Source organism: Empidonax traillii, unplaced genomic scaffold (assembly GCF_003031625.1).
Source record: "Empidonax traillii isolate 1590-97213 ecotype Southwest subspecies unplaced genomic scaffold, ASM303162v1 scaffold238:size1398292, whole genome shotgun sequence".
Taxonomy (NCBI): domain Eukaryota; kingdom Metazoa; phylum Chordata; class Aves; order Passeriformes; family Tyrannidae; genus Empidonax; species Empidonax traillii.
Window position 1 is genome coordinate 666857 of NW_020955431.1, and position 15735 is coordinate 682591.

The 15735-nt window shown below is 40.3% G+C and overlaps 1 protein-coding gene and 1 long non-coding RNA gene across 3 annotated transcripts in view; both read left to right on the forward strand.

Moving 5' to 3' along the window:
• LOC114059705 lies at positions 1-2047 on the forward strand. Its single transcript, XR_003571720.1, has 2 exons — positions 1-916; positions 1825-2047. It is a non-coding gene; the product is annotated as an uncharacterized LOC114059705 (long non-coding RNA).
• ANKH (ANKH inorganic pyrophosphate transport regulator) overlaps positions 1-15735 on the forward strand; it is a 99263-nt gene that overhangs the window by 56620 nt on the left and 26908 nt on the right. For both annotated transcript variants that reach the window (XM_027888435.1, XM_027888436.1), the window contains exons 3-6: positions 8355-8473; positions 9585-9668; positions 12159-12329; positions 12922-13056. In XM_027888435.1, the coding sequence (XP_027744236.1) occupies positions 8355-8473; positions 9585-9668; positions 12159-12329; positions 12922-13056 (509 nt within the window). The remainder of the gene's footprint in view (positions 1-8354; positions 8474-9584; positions 9669-12158; positions 12330-12921; positions 13057-15735) is intronic.

Consider the following 15735-nt stretch of genomic DNA (forward strand, 5'->3'; position numbering starts at 1 on the left):
CACTTCACATCTAGTCGTGTCATTTCATTTGCTTCCCTTGCCTGTTCTTCGAACTGATTAATCTGTAGGCTTAGAATTTCATTTGTAAGTGCAACAGGAGATGCAAAAGAGATGAAATCTCTTGGGCTAGTATCATGCCCGTCCACACAATTTTTTATTACCTTTTAAACAAATTTTTAAGGATCAGATTCCACCCACAGGGCTCTCCTGCCTGGCAGCTAAACATGCTGCTGATCTCTTTCAGTCAGGTGTATGAGCAAATCTTTGGCAAGGTTTACGGGTTGCCCAAGGCTGATAGCTCAGTATTACTGTTAGGTAGTGATGATCAACTAGCAATGTCTGCTGGAATGGGTTTGGCAGGGTTTTAAGGTGTGCTTGGTAGAGGTGTCTGTCAGTTCTTGGTGGCATTGTCAGTGTACTCCCTCTGTACCTATCCCTTTGCTACTTACCTCACAGTACAAAACTCAAAGCAAGTGGTGCCAGCATGCTCATTAAAATATCAGGTATTACTCTCACCACTGCTAGTCATCGTCCACTTCTGTTGAATAATTAATCTGTAAGGGAGGAAGTAGTTACTAGGAGCACCCTATACCAAACTGAGGCCAGCTCCCTGCATGTACTCTGACTCTGAAACAAATTAAATACACAAGCAGACATGAACTGAACATAAAAAGTAAGGCAGCCTCAGAATTTGCCAGTTTCCGAGAGCCTGGAGAAATGGGATGTCAACTCAAGCATCAGCCACAGCAATAAAAAGCCATGTGACTTGGAAGACTTTTAACTTCATCCTCTCCAAGAACTGCACCGGATTCTCTGCACCTTCTGGCTCATTCTACAGAGCTGAAATCTCTGGACCTCAGCAACAAGGAGCAGGAGATACTGGAGGAAGAAGCATAGAGGGCATTGCATTGAGGAGGTAAAATCCCAAAAGCTAAGAGTTCTAAGGGGTGGGAGGGAGGAAGTAACGTGACAGCCTATAGAGCCTCGTGTTGATTGACAGGCAGTAGAATTGGCTGACCAGCAGAAGGGGGTAATTCCATCACAGAAAAATGGGAGATGCAAGTGTAATGGCAATATCCGGAATTGCCTTGAAATCGCAGAGTGGCCTGGAAGTGAGGCAGCATTCATTATCAGTCTGTATTATCAGTATCTCAAGAGCAGTATGTGCTGATGTTGAACCTATAGTGTGAAAGAGACTAGAGTAGATTAGAACAGAATTGAATAGGACTATTTCAGTTCCTGCATGAGTAGGTAAAAGATCCATCTGGCAAATTCAAATGAGCTCTGCTCTTATCCTTTAACAGGCTGCCTGCTATAGTCACCAGCTTTATTTGCCTCCCAAGCACTACAGTTTGTTGACTATCACATCCCTTATTCCACCACTGATACGAGAGCCCTGTGCTGTTTACCTCTGCTCCATGTTATGGTCACAATAAATGCTTACAGTAATGGCTCACTAGGCATGGCAACTCTGTACCAGGGATAAGCTGTTTCTAATTTTATAAGCTGAATCTATGCATTCAAGATAATTTAATTCACTGATAGCAATTGGTCACTTCCTCAATATGTTTATACTTGAGGCTGCTTTATTGAGTCAGTATTATGAACTTTGGGCCATTTGTACATTTGGCTCTTATGTTTCTTTGCTTGGAATGTTTCTTCAGCCCCCAGAGCTGCTCTTCTAGTTGCTCACTTGCTTTCCTGCCAGTACTGGTCAAAATTTTTGGCTTTGCCAACTGGATAAAAAATTATTTTCTAGCCATCCAGTATTTTATTTTAAGCTAGATTTTAACAAAATTTAAAGTATAACTGTCAAATTTCCAGGTGAAAGACATAACTGGATTTTCCATGTGGGACTTCTTATTGAAAGGATGTGTTTGGAACAACGGTTGGAAAACCTGCCAGATAAGTTTCTTGCCTTTGCCTGGAAGTTCAGAACTTCTGAAATGCCCTCTGCAGATACTGCAGGGAAAAAGAGGAGGCTGTGCTTGCCGTGCTTTAAAGTCCTGAATTAAAGGGCTGTACACAATCTTTCAGCTGCTTATGGTGACAGACTGCAAAATATTTTTTAGTATTGTAACTTGCCTATGCCTGAAAATATGCAAAGGCCACAGCAGAGACTGGCAGAGCGCCCGAGAGAACGGAGTTAGTCAGATTCTAGCACCAATTGCCTGGGCGATGTTGCCAAGTTTTATGTTCCAAGTTTCCTTTGAACCTGTTTCAAATCCTGATTATTCTGCTCTGACCCACAGATGCACAGCCTGCTTAGCAGGAGAAAGAGAAGGAGTCCAGTGACAGGCAGCCTCCTAGGACCTGCAACTACTCCCCAGCAGCTGCTTGCCTATCACAGGCTATCTACAGGAGACACAAACACAGGATACTGATGCTCAGTGGATGAAAAAGAGAAACAAACAACACTCAGGGGACTGAATTTCTTCCACATGCCATGAATACAGGGCTAAGAAAGATGACATGACTATCTGCCATGGACTCTCAAAGCCCGGGAAGAAACAGAAAACAAAAAACCTGATGAAATACAGAGTATCGAAAGTCAGAAGGAAGAAAACAAGTGGTGGTAGAAACACACTGACCACAATGAATCACCACATTTCCAACCGTGATAGAGACTATTTGCAGTCTACACACACAGCTCCTCACAAACAGCAACCTCTACCCATTTCAAATATCAAAACAGACTGTCTCACCCACCTGACTCATGCTTCATTGCATCAGCACCAGCTCCCCACTACTGCTTCCCCACTGAGCCTCACACAATCCTCTGTGGGAGTGACTGGCTGAGCTAAACCACTCGAACTCACAGTTGCAAGCTCTGGGTCCCCACCACATTCCTATGAACATCTGCAAAGCCCTCACCAACAGTGCCTATCACTTCCCTGTACAGGTATCAGTAAGAACTGAGAACCAAGTTGACTGAAGGGATTCGAAACCATATTCTCATCCCACTTATAAGGCTGCTGCAAACCTTGCTCAGTACAGTATTCCTGGATTTGCTGTTTCAGATGTGATCTGGAAATAGAAGATAGCATGCTTCCTTCCTTCCATTGGGCTATTTTTGGGGTAGATACTGCTGCCAGTTAGGGTTTCCTGGTGGGAAATTCACTATGTAGCCAGGATCTAAAGTGTCTCATTATTTCAGAGACTGGCATTTTGGTGGCTATAAGAGAAGGGATTCAATATGCTAAGCCTGTCTTTGCATATTTTCAGTATCTTACTAAATTGCCAGCTTGACAGAGGAGAAAAGTAATTTATATAATATTATGCTAACATAATACATTTCGTAAGTGTTGCTGGCAAGCCCTCCATACTAAATGAGCCCTTTTAACACCAGTGTCATGAAGGACATGCACATTTTCTTTGGCAATAAAACAGCATTGTTCAACTTTTCATTAGTTTACTGAGAAATAGTATACTGAGAAAGTTTATTTCCTCTTGAATAGCTCTCTGAGGTTCTGGAAATGACAAGGCAGAAGTTATTCAGAGCAAATATCCTCTTTGCTTAAGCAGATATCCTTAACTGATGCCCACTACACCTGAAAACTACATGAGAGATCATGATCATCACCAGGAGAAAATGGTTGGAACTTCAGTAACCAGTAAACTTTAGTACAAGTTAACTTTAGTGATCTATAGCAGATTGGATGGACAAGACATGAGAGTGATTTGTTTTGAGCCCAGTGGGCATGGGCCACTCCATCATAGATTGCACAGAGGAATATTTAGCGGTTTCTAGCAATCCCACTGATCCTTTTGAACTTCCCACATGCATGTACTGTATGTACATGAAAGATCCGCATAAGTGAGACATAGGTGTAATCCCACCAATTCCTGTGTAGCACTACTGGAATTTTCTAGAGACTAGATGTTACAGAGTGGTTATGACAAGCTGAGCTATTTTTTCCAGTCGGTCTTGTTCCAGTGTGCCCACCGTACTGGCTCATACTAACCATTTTGCCCTGGAAAAAAAATTACAGGAACACAAATCAGAATATAATCCATGCTTTCCTTCTTTTTTTTTTTTTTCTTTTCTAAAATTAAAATGTTACTTGTTAAAAATTTTTCCTACTTCAGCATCTTCACATGGCCATTGTTAAAGCAGTAATGTGCTTCCCTGGCTGCCTCACCCCTTCTCCCACAACAGGAGCAGTTTCTTCTCAGTAAGGTACTGAGGGCAAAGGAAGAAAGCCTATGACCAAAGCACTTCTGGATAACAATTATTGGGTTTTATTTAAAACAGTGAAATTTTGAGACTTATGAGGTGTTTTATGGCTTATATGAAGATATTTCAGATACAACTTGTCATTGATAATGGGAAAATCAACTAAAGCAGTTTCGGAACTAGAGTTGAGCATGGAAAAAGGTGATTGCAGTAATCAGTCTGCATTGAGATGCTCCTAAGCTGTTTTGGTTTTTTTTCTAAATCATGTAAAAATAAGCAAAAAAACCCCCAAACCACAAAGCCTTAAACACTCCAATCATCTGGGCTTTCACAAGGGGGACACACAAGCTTTTTCTTCCCTTTTAAATCAGGTTTATCAAAGACATAAAGAAATCCATATACCCTATGTCATCTCCAAATGAAGATTTGCTATTCAGTTTTATTTTTTCATGTTGGTATTTTCCTGTCTGCCCAAATCACTTAGCTGAACAAGTTAGCTCAGGTTAGAGCATGGTGCTAATACCACCAAGGTCATGGGCTTGATCCCCATATGGGCAATTCTCTTAAGAGAATGGGTCCCTTCCAACTCAGCATATTCTGTGACAGTGATTGAGAAACTCCTGATCATCATCAGTTTTGACCGTGTGAGCAATCTTTCTGACAAGCAGAAGAATAGATTTTTTTACTTCTAAAGTCTCCAACTTCATTTTTAAAACTGGCAGCAAAGTATGAAAATGTCTAGAACACACTTTAACCAAAAACAGTTTTTTTAATCTTTTTTTTTCCTCTGGTAAAGCTAGTATTGACATGTAGCTCCATGCCTGGAAGTAAATGGTATCAGTTTCTATGAGGATTTCTTTTATTTTTCCTTAAGATTGAAGTATAACATGTTCATTAGTAGTCAGCTCCAAAATAACTGTAGTACAGCTATTTGTCTGACACTGCTGGCATCATTAAGAGTGTGTTCAGTTGTTTTAAGAATATCTGAACTTTATGTGGTAGTAATTGGCTTATTAGAGAAATTGATGTAGGGAAGAGGAGATCCAATTAGGTATACTGTTTTCAAAGTCATTTCTTAAGCTTCTGGGTCTTAAAACTCAACTGGAAAAACCAAAAGCAAGAATTTCTGCTTAACTTCTGTAGCAAAATTGATCCATAGACATAGGAAAATAAATTAGATATTAGAGGAGAGCAAACAGGCAGCTTGTCTTGGAGTTGGACTTCTCTGTTTTGGTTGAAATTATGCAAGAAATGGGAAGACCATCTGCTTTAGATTCATGTAATGCTCTTTGGCTCTGTGGTCTATGTCATTAATTTTGTAGTGTTCTTCATAATAAGTTTTTAAGGTTGGCCAAGGTTAAGTTCTAATTGCATCAGCAATTGCTTGATTCACAGCTCAGTGACACATGACTGTATATTTGTTAGTAAAACTCAGCTTGCTGAGTCCTTCTTTCTGAGGATGGAAACATTAATGGACACCAGCAAAAGTAATTGTTTGCTTTCACTGACATGTGAAATAGTTGGCCATTTTGAAAATAATCTTTTAAGCTTAGCCATTATGATTTTGAAAACAAATTCACATTAGAAGTGCAATTAGACTTTTTGTTGATGGGGGGAGAAAAAAAATCCTAAAGCTTACAGAGCTCAGTGCTTTTCCTAGAAATCTTAAAAATGTGGTGCTGCAGGCTGTGATAGTTTAAGACCCACTGAGAGTGCCTTGTCAATAAACTACAATCCTATGGTGGACTGTTTGTTCCTAGAAGTGAGAATAGTTTTCTGTTATAGTAAACTTTAAAAAAACAAAAAAATGTAAACATTGCAGTGGCTTTTAGAGCCAAAAAAGTTACTTATAACTCACTTTTTAAAAGTCTCATGTAAAGCAGGCAAAGTGCATGTAGAGGATGGAGGATAACTTCTGCAGACTGCTATGCTTCTGGAATGGCACTGCTGGAGGAGGCTTCTCCACAGAAGCAGGTTCCCTAGCACCTGGACTCTGATTCTATCAGTCCCTGAGTGGAGGAGAAGGTGGTGTGTTTCCTACAGCAGTCTTTAAGTTTTTATGCAGAAGTGTAAAGCAACTTTAATGGAACCTAAGAGAAAGCTCAATGAATCTGACCCTCACATATGGCTTGCCTCACACGCCTTCCAGATTTCTCTCCTTCAGTGAAATAAGTGGATTCAGAAGTGTCCATGTACTGCCCTGCCATAGAAGCAGCTTTCAATAAGGACTTACCACACAAAAAGCCATGCATGGCAGAGAGTTTTCGAAACAGTGCACAAAGATTAGTGCATGGGTACTCAGGCAAAAATAAAAAGAGGCTGTGCTTGATGTTTGACTGAAGTGCAACAAGCACCTGAACACTTTAAGGAGCTAAACTGGCCTCCTTCAACTGAGGAAAGGTTAGAGTTTTGGTTTAAAGTTCTTCCTCAACCTCCTTCAAAAGGAAACAAGGCTAGGAGTGCCCCAGGAAGATAGCTAAGCAACTTGGGATTTACTGGGTGAACTTGGAGACTGTGGGTGTAACAGTCATAGTTCAGATGGAAGACATATAGGTAGGGACCAGCACAGGGAAAAGGGGAGATTTTAACACTTTTAGCATCTTTTGGGTAGTCCTGATTGTCTGGAATGAGGCTTGTGCCTGTTTCCATCTCCTTTTATTCTACTATCTTGTTTACATTGTCTTCTTTGGACTCAAATAGTACTTTCAATTCTGTTAATCATTTAACTGCTGTATCCCTAAGCCATTGCAAAACAGTGATGTCTTAAACTCCTCCTTAATTGCTTCCAAATACTGTTTAGGAGTTATGAGAGACAATTTTAGGCCTAAGAAGATTGAGTTGGATGACTAGTGCTAACATTTATCATGTCATGTGCATGCAGGAAAATAGTAACCTTCCTGAATGTTACCTATATGAACTGAATGAAACCCTATATGAAGATCTGTACAAAGATAATAGAATTGTTATAGATGAAAAACCAGATAGTGTTCACATTTGAAATAGTTATCTTAGAAAAGACACAAGTGGGAGACAACTGAGGTAAGGTTCCCCAGGCACAAGTAATTCTGACATTACTTGTCTTGGGAGGTTGACTTTACAGCCAAATCATTCTTTCAACAGCCATTAGAAGTGTATAGGGAAATTAAGTTATGATATGCAGGTCTAGAACATAGTCTATAAAAGGTTAAAAACTATTTGGATTATTTAACTGTGCATATTATATATGAATAGTTCAGAGACTCCAGTCACAGCTGGCTCTTCATTATTGCTTGGTATGGGGAGGACTTGGAGGTTATTAAAACACCTGGATAATGTGGATGCTAATGGAACTGTAAACAGTTCTTTAGAGAGCTGTGTGGCAAGTCCCTGCATCTGTGCTATATCTTCAGTCCAACAGCTTGGAAAGAAAGACCTTGAAAGAGGTGTGTTGCCCAACTCTAGAAGTTTTTGACTTGGGTTGAAATAGGACAGCAAAATAACATACTGGCAATCAGAAGTAGGAACCCCCTGATTTCCAGAGATGCCCTTTTCTGACTCCTGGCTCCTGAAGTGTTGGCTGTAGATAAGGAAAGAAACTAAGGCTGGTCAAGGCTGCCCAGGGACTGGACAGCAAAGCACACAGTGCCCTGACAGGTCCCAGCAGAGGTGGTCATTAGACAGAGTAAAGGAGAGGCATAATGAGTGTGATTTGTTCCATGCCTTCACAAATCATAGTATCCTTTTACAGCTTTGGGCAAGTTTATAGGTAATGTCAAGAGAATACAGTGGTAATAGATGGTTCCAGTGTTTATAAGGCACTATATCCCATGAAATACTCAAAGCTTGGTGAAAACTGCTTTTCTAACAAAGAGCCTTGATTTAATGAAGGAGCAGTAGATTTTCTGGAGTACCAGTGTGTTCATTTAGCAAACACGTGACACTTACTATACCCATCTTCCAAACCAACCCTTTTTATCGCTCCTCTGCCAAAGGTTACTTTAAAAAGAACCGTGAGGGCACTTCTTAGTCATAAACAGCAGCTAGTAAGGCTGTAATACCCTGAAGCCCTTGCAGCTTTTTGCTAAGTGAATGGGTGTCTGAGCTCCAGGGCATCACAGTCGTTCTGGTACTTCTGTGTATCTCACCCAGAGCTCATATGTAACCTTTATTTTTCATTCGTATTCTTGTGTCTCTACAGCATATAGCGATTTGGGGTATTACATTATTAATAAGCTGCACCATGTGGATGAATCAGTGGGAAGTAAAACTCGGAGGGCCTTCCTTTATCTTGCTGCCTTCCCTTTTATGGATGCCATGGTGAGTGCCTGATTCAGAACTGAATTTTAATATCAATGTAACGTTTTTTATGGCCTTAGTTCACTAAGTCTGTTACCTAATGGGAAACTGAAGGTATGCAGAGGGAAGGTGAGTCCTGCGCAAGCAGTAACTCTGGATATACCTGGACTCATCATCTCCTGCTACACAGAAAAACCGTTTGGATGGACTTTAAACATCCAAAGGTCATGACAGATGTCAAAAACATCAGCTGCCTTGTCAGAGCTACTGTATGTGCATGTTGGAAAGCACTGGTTATCTTGTGATTAGCTGCACTGGTTTTCTGTGTGACTTCTTGTTCCCATTTGTAGTGGAAGATTAAGATTTGCAGTGCATTCCCAGATCACTCACAGAGCTCATAACGAATAAACTCAATATTTTCTCAAAGCAAATTTGTTGAAAAGATATTTCTTACCATCCTTTTTTGCAAACACAGCTAAGTTCAGTATATCTCAAATGACTGGGCAAGAGAGCCACATGGGGAGCACTGCCGCTTCCCAGATCACCAGGCTTACTCATGGACTGCCAACAAAAAAACGTGGCACTGCTCTTTAATGCTTTTACTTCTGTGTAAAACTGGTAAAGGATAACCTCATGGCAATGCCTCTACCACTTTCTCTACCACTTTGTCTGCTTGAAACAGTAGCTGACAATAAATATAAGTTGGATCATTACATTTTCTCTTCCAGACAGGACACAGTGTATCTCAGTGGACCAATGAATATTACACTTAAGAGGTGCATCCAGCTGGTGAATGAGAATACATTGGATTATTTATTATGATAATCCATCCTGTGCAGCATCTCATTTATGAAGGAGTGGTTTCTTATTAGATCTGCTCAGAAATCTATGCGGTCTATAAAATTTTTCCCATTCTCTCTGTCAACCCTGGCAATGAGGAACTGAATGCAACAGCGCTTTTCTCTGCATTAATGGCTTAAAGTTTGCAGAGGTTCAGACCAGGTACTGCTGGTGGAAAAGAGCTTTGCAGGTTATTTGTGCACAATGTAACAACCAGAAAATAGTATTCTGGGACTTGAAATCATTCACAACATCATAATCAGTTCCCAAACTTTTCTCTGGCTTTTTTCAGGCATGGACCCATGCTGGGATTCTGCTGAAACACAAGTACAGTTTCCTGGTGGGATGTGCCTCCATCTCAGATGTCATAGCTCAGGTAAAGGCTCCTCCTAGAAGTCACTGTTCCCACTGTATTATGGACCAGATGCTTTCCTAACCAGAAACTCTCTTGTACAGATAGTGTCTCTGTGACTTCTCTCTCCTCTGTGAGCAAGACACCAGAAGAAGTAATCTTTTATACTGTTCTGTGGTTGTTTCTCTGTCATGTAAAGACTGTTTGCGGATAGTTGGGATTTAGGACGGTCTCATTTGACTCAATCAAGTCAGTCCCAAACCAGTGTCAGGAGAAGGGAACCAGGATTGTTTAGGCGAGGGTTATGTGCTCCAGCACTTCCACAACCCTGTTTCGTAATGGCTGAGAAACAAGTTATATATATATATCTGTGTGTGTACCTCTGGGAAAAAGAAAGGTCAGGCAAAGAGACCACTGGCTGCTACCAATCCTGAGGCTGATGGAGTGCTTTAAAAGAGACATTTCTCCTCTGTATGTTCTCCCTCACCCTTCTCACAGTTGCAGATGAACTCCTGAGTTGGGAGGTGAAGCGTTGATTCTCCAGTTCACCCATTAGTTTTGCACATGCTCTCTAATCCAGTGAAATGCAGTAGTGTAAGCCATCTTTTGAGCACCAGTACAGCACTGTTCTTGTTACTCTTCCAAAAAGTGAAGGCTCAGAACTGCAGCAGAAAGGGTCTGTGATGATAACCCCTGAGGGATGTGGAAAGACCAAATGTATTTTGAGCTTTCATTTGTGAGGGAGGTGTTAACTATCCTATTGTTTTGTACTAGGCACACTGAAAAAAAGAACATTCATGCACACTGCTGATGGCCAGCGTTGTAGTATTTGAGAAGCAATATACAGTGCTCTTTCGAAAGCATATATGAAAATATTAAAAAATGGAGAGTCCTGGCACCTGTAAAAGAGGTGCTATACTGCCCCATTACCAGCTGAATTGTGTAATGACTGTATTAGAAAGATAATAAAACATCAAAGTACAACATCAAAGGAAATATAAAGTCAACAGCACTTAGTTCAATTTTTCATAGCATTTTCCTCCCACTAAACATGAGAAAACTGTAAATGAGATTGAACTATTCAGTCAGTGGCTACTGTATGTTTGGCAGGTCTTTCACACTACAGTACTGAAATAAATCCCTGAAGATAATACCAATTACTGTAAATTACCTTAACCCTCATGGTCTGCTCTTGTTCTGATGTGATCTACAAAGTTTGCTGACCCTAGGTGCACGTCAGGTCATACACAGCTAAATATAGAAACAAATTCTTTTTTTGTCCATACCCTTTCCACTGTGGTTGGTGAATGGGGTGCCAGGGTTGTGAAGAGTAAGACACCTGTCATCTTCTCTCAGCAAAATATTACACAGAGCAAGAGCAAGTCCAGAAGACAGAAAGTTGTGACTCTCCATGCACTCTCCACAGCTACATCAGTTCTCTACATAGGCAATAGGTGGGCAGGCAGTAGCTAGTTCTCCTTGGATAGCTTCATATTCACATTCTTCCTGACTGACTTTCCTTCTGTTTTCTGAAAAATGATGTTTTTGTAGGTTCAAAAGAGCAGTTTTGTAAACCTTCATAAGCCCTGTGGCCTGCCTCAGAAACATCTGTGGAGTGTGTTTTTATTTAACTACTTCTTGAGGTCTAGCAATGAAGGAGAGAACCTGCACCTGAACAATGTGTATTGTATTTCTTTTGATTCACTTGAGTGCCAGCATGTCCTAGCAGGGATTCTGCTCTTCACAGCACCAAACACAGTTGGCTTTCCAGTTGTGCTCCCCATCCAGAGTCATTTGGAATTTAGCAGGCATGTTAGCACTCTGTACTTAACAAAGAGAATAATATCACATTGATCAATTCCATTGCATTTTATGGATTGAGCACTTAATCTTAAGAGGCTGTCTTATGAGCTGTTCATTAGCCCAAAAGTTCCATTTCATTTACATCCCTGTGCCACTCAGCTGAAGAGCAAATAATGAAATACTGAAAATTCATTCAAAAAAGTAGAAAACTAGGTTGACATAAGACTTCCTGCTCCTAAATGTTGAAGTGAATACGTTAAAACATCTGACTTTTTAATTGCCACTACCCTCCCACCAGAGAAAAAAAAAAATTAGTAGGGCTTAGAAAGTGACCGTAGAAGCATGTCTTCAGCCTCAGTGTATATCAGAATAGCACGTTCTCCTGGAAAAACTGACACTCAGCCACATGCTTGCTGCCAGACTTTGCCAGACTTTCATGCTACCCTTCTCCTATTTATGGCTCATAGTTTGACACCTGCCCAACCTTCAAGTATGAAGTTAACTCTTGTCCTTCTCATGTGTATGACCAAATGCTGTGGAATCCTCATTAAATATTATATAATTTAATACCATAAACTCGAAGTCAGATATATACTGTAGTCATGCATGGTTGTTGATTCAGGTGGACTAACTAGGAATCAGAGAGGAGATATGTTGGCCCTAAAGAAACACACAGAAAAATTATTAATCATTTATTTGTTTGCTCTGCAGGTTGTTTTTGTAGCCATTTTGCTTCACAGTCACTTGGAGTGCAGGGAGCCTCTGTTGATCCCAATCTTGTCATTATACATGGGGGCACTTGTGCGGTGTACCACGTTATGCCTCGGATACTACAGGAACATACATGATGCTATTCCTGACAGGAGTGGGCCTGAAATGGGGGTATGTCTTAATACCTGTGCTTTTCCAAATTCATTAATTTTGAACTTGGGGGTTTTTGTGTTATAATACTCTATTAAACTCCTGTGCATGAAGGGCCTTCTTTCTGTCCTGGGGGAAAAAAACATTCTCACTTAAAGAGGCATGGTAGAAACTGTTCTGGCAACAGTGCACATGACACAGTGCCTTCCACGGTTTCGATGTACTGTCTACCGACCGCCTCTATACTGAGCTGTAAGACAGCATAGCATGATAAGTGAACACCTTAGTTCACATGGAAGAAGATCTCAAAATTTCTCTTTTTCCTCAAATGTCATATTGGTTTTCATGTAGCTTTATCTGGTAGTCAGAACAAATTATGCAGATAGATACCTTATGCATTATTTATTGGCATCCATGACACATCTTCTTTGGAATCAGTATTAATATCATGAGTGATAATATTTTAGGCTCTTCACGTTGAAAATTATTGAAATGAATGTACTAAACTGACAATGGGTAGGAAAAGCAAAAAACCTTTCTCTGTGCTTTTGGTCCTATGCTACGTGGTTTTTTTCCCCAAACACGCTTTATGTTTTTTTACCCTGTGTTGCAGGGAGAAGCTACGATAAGGAAGATGCTGAGTTTCTGGTGGCCTTTGGCATTAATTTTGGCAACTCAGCGAATAAGTAGGCCCATTGTCAACCTTTTTGTCTCCCGCGACCTAGGTGGCAGTTCTGCAGCCACAGAGGTAAGAAAGTCAAATGAACATTAACATGGTGTTAGATCTGTGTTTCTCTTCTCAGCCATGCTGACAAGAGAATATTTTCTTAAGTACATTTCTGTTTAGTGCTCTTTTTATGCTTGAAAAGAAGACTGCTTGGACTCTTACCATGAGCTTTTCTGCCAGGTCTAGTGGGACCTCACCCTCAACAAGACCTGTAGAATTTTTTCACTGAACAGTGACTGTGTCCTAAGTTTTCATGCTCTACATATACATACATATGCCCTGGAGCATCTGTATCTCAAAGGTTTTAGGACAATCATCAGTGGTCCCATGCTCTGCTCTTTCCTGTCATGTATATTTTATCGCTATGCAAACTGATGTGAAACTACTGTTAGCAGTCAGTGCATCACACAGAGCAGTGTAGAGACATAAGAAATCATTAAAAAAATCTGTTTCCTGGTTAGGATATGAAATTCACCCTGTTTTTTTTTTTCTTGAGGAATTTCAGATTATTCCAATAAGTCTCATACACCTGTTGGGAGCCAGACTTCTGATTGTAACGTAGAACCTTCACCAATGCTCGCCATGAGCTGACCTGTTCTCTTAAGGAGTCTAGGGAAACTTTGCCAACAGTTTCGGTGGGAGGATGTCTAGATGCACGTAGTCATTAGCAAATCTCTCATGTTCTTTTTCTACAGGAAAAGCAAAGCTGTAAGATACTAAATGGAAAGGAAAATTCAGAGAGCTGTTGCTAATTTGTCATATGTGATACTGTGTATTTCACTCTGAGGAGTTGGCAGAGACTGCAGATGAACAGCTGTGGAGAGAAAACTTAGGAAACTTTGCGCTTTTGCATGTGTAAATCAGGGATCAGTCTGTGTGTTAATAGTGGCCGTGGTACAAGGGGAGCCAGAGTGGGTTAGCGTTTCTTGATGACTTTTGATTTCAGGTGCATCACATTTCATGGCTAGCCAGTTGCATTTTGTTGCTATTAGGATGACTCCAAATATGTGTCATAGCTGGTGGTTTGCTGGCAGTTTACACTAACAGTAATGGTCACATTTCAACTTTCTCTGAGTAATTGCCTCTGAAAAGGGAGGTTCTGGCAATACAGATAACACCAGTGTCTGGAGCATCAGTATCCACAGTTTTATAGGTTAAAAAGTCAATATTTTTATCCAGGTGGAATCTAGCGTACAAAATGTGGTAGTGAAATACTGTTTTCTTTTACAGGTACTGTGTCTTTGCAATCTTTTTAGACTTCATGATGAAAATAAGCAAAATATCTTATATATTCCTTGTTTGATTTAACCTAGTTAGGTTTCATTTCAGATGGAAATTCTGATAAAAACACAGTAATGGGAAGGTGTGCAATTAAAAAGGGTACTGTCTTAAAATTCCAATTTTTTTTATTTGAACCAATTACTTTTTCAAGGTACGTTAGACATTATTAAAGCTATTGTTAGCAGGGAAGGATCTATCCCACTTTCTTCCTCTCTGTGGATATCACTATGTTTCCCCCTCCTTTTAAATGGCACAGGGAACAAATTAGCTCGCTACATGGTCATTTGTTGGTACAGGTCTTTTAACCAAGCAAAGACAGCTGTTACATTTACAATAGGAAAATGGGCTCAGATAACTGAGAAAACATACATCAAAAGTTTAAGACTGAAATAGAGACAACAGTAGTTGAAAAAGGTCTTTCCTAAAGCTACCATTACCAGACGTAAAATGAACGAGAATTTAGGTGGATGATAGGAGATCTGAACCTGCAGTCAAAAGGCAGTCAAGCACTTTGATTTCTAAGAATTAAGAGAGTCAGGCAGTTCTCAGTACAGATGCATGCTTTAGCTCTGAGGACTAGAAAACTAAAACTTGGAGTGACAGCAGGTTTACAAGCAGCCTCGGGAAGAGCTCTGAACACACTTTCTACATGAAAGACATGAAGGACATATATTTAGACTTTTTCTTCAGCAATCAGAAACATCACCAAAATGTTTCATACATCCCTTTGTAGGGGAGCTTGTCTTTTATATACCTCTTGGACTGTACTTGTGAAAGTGTAAAAGGACCTAGTTTTAAATTTCATGCAGACAGTTGTTTCTCAAGATAGAAATATTTATCTGGAATTATTTTTATTTGTTGTTCACTGGGAGAGGTGGAGTTTTTTGTCTCGTGCCTCCTGCCCCAGTGCAGCCAGATTGATGTCAGTCAGCCACTGAAGCCCACTAATTTGTCATCTCTCTGTTTTGCTTAAAGCTGTTTTACTTATGAATACCAAATAAAATGTATATAAATTAAAATTACGCAATATGTTCCAAAGCTACCAGGAGCTTTAAGGCATTCTGCTACTCAGGTATCTCTAAGTAAAATCACTCAGGAGCAATGTGTGAGGGAGCTGTTTGTCTGGCTGAGGGGTGCACCACAGGTCAGGTTAACTACTATCCCAAAGTACCAGGGTGATGGTGGAATGACAAAAATGAGATAGATAGCTTTGTGGCACAAAAGATTTCATAAGCTTAAAAGGCCAGGTCAAATGGTGGCCATTATGATCGCCTTCCTGAAATAAAGAGCTTTCAGTCGCTTTCTCACTGTGTCTGGTTTCTCACTGTGCCAAGGTCAATGTGGGGATATTGGTGGAAAATGTCACTGTATGTTAGTTTAACTGTTGTGTTTGAAGATTTGAAGTTCCTGCTTCTGTCT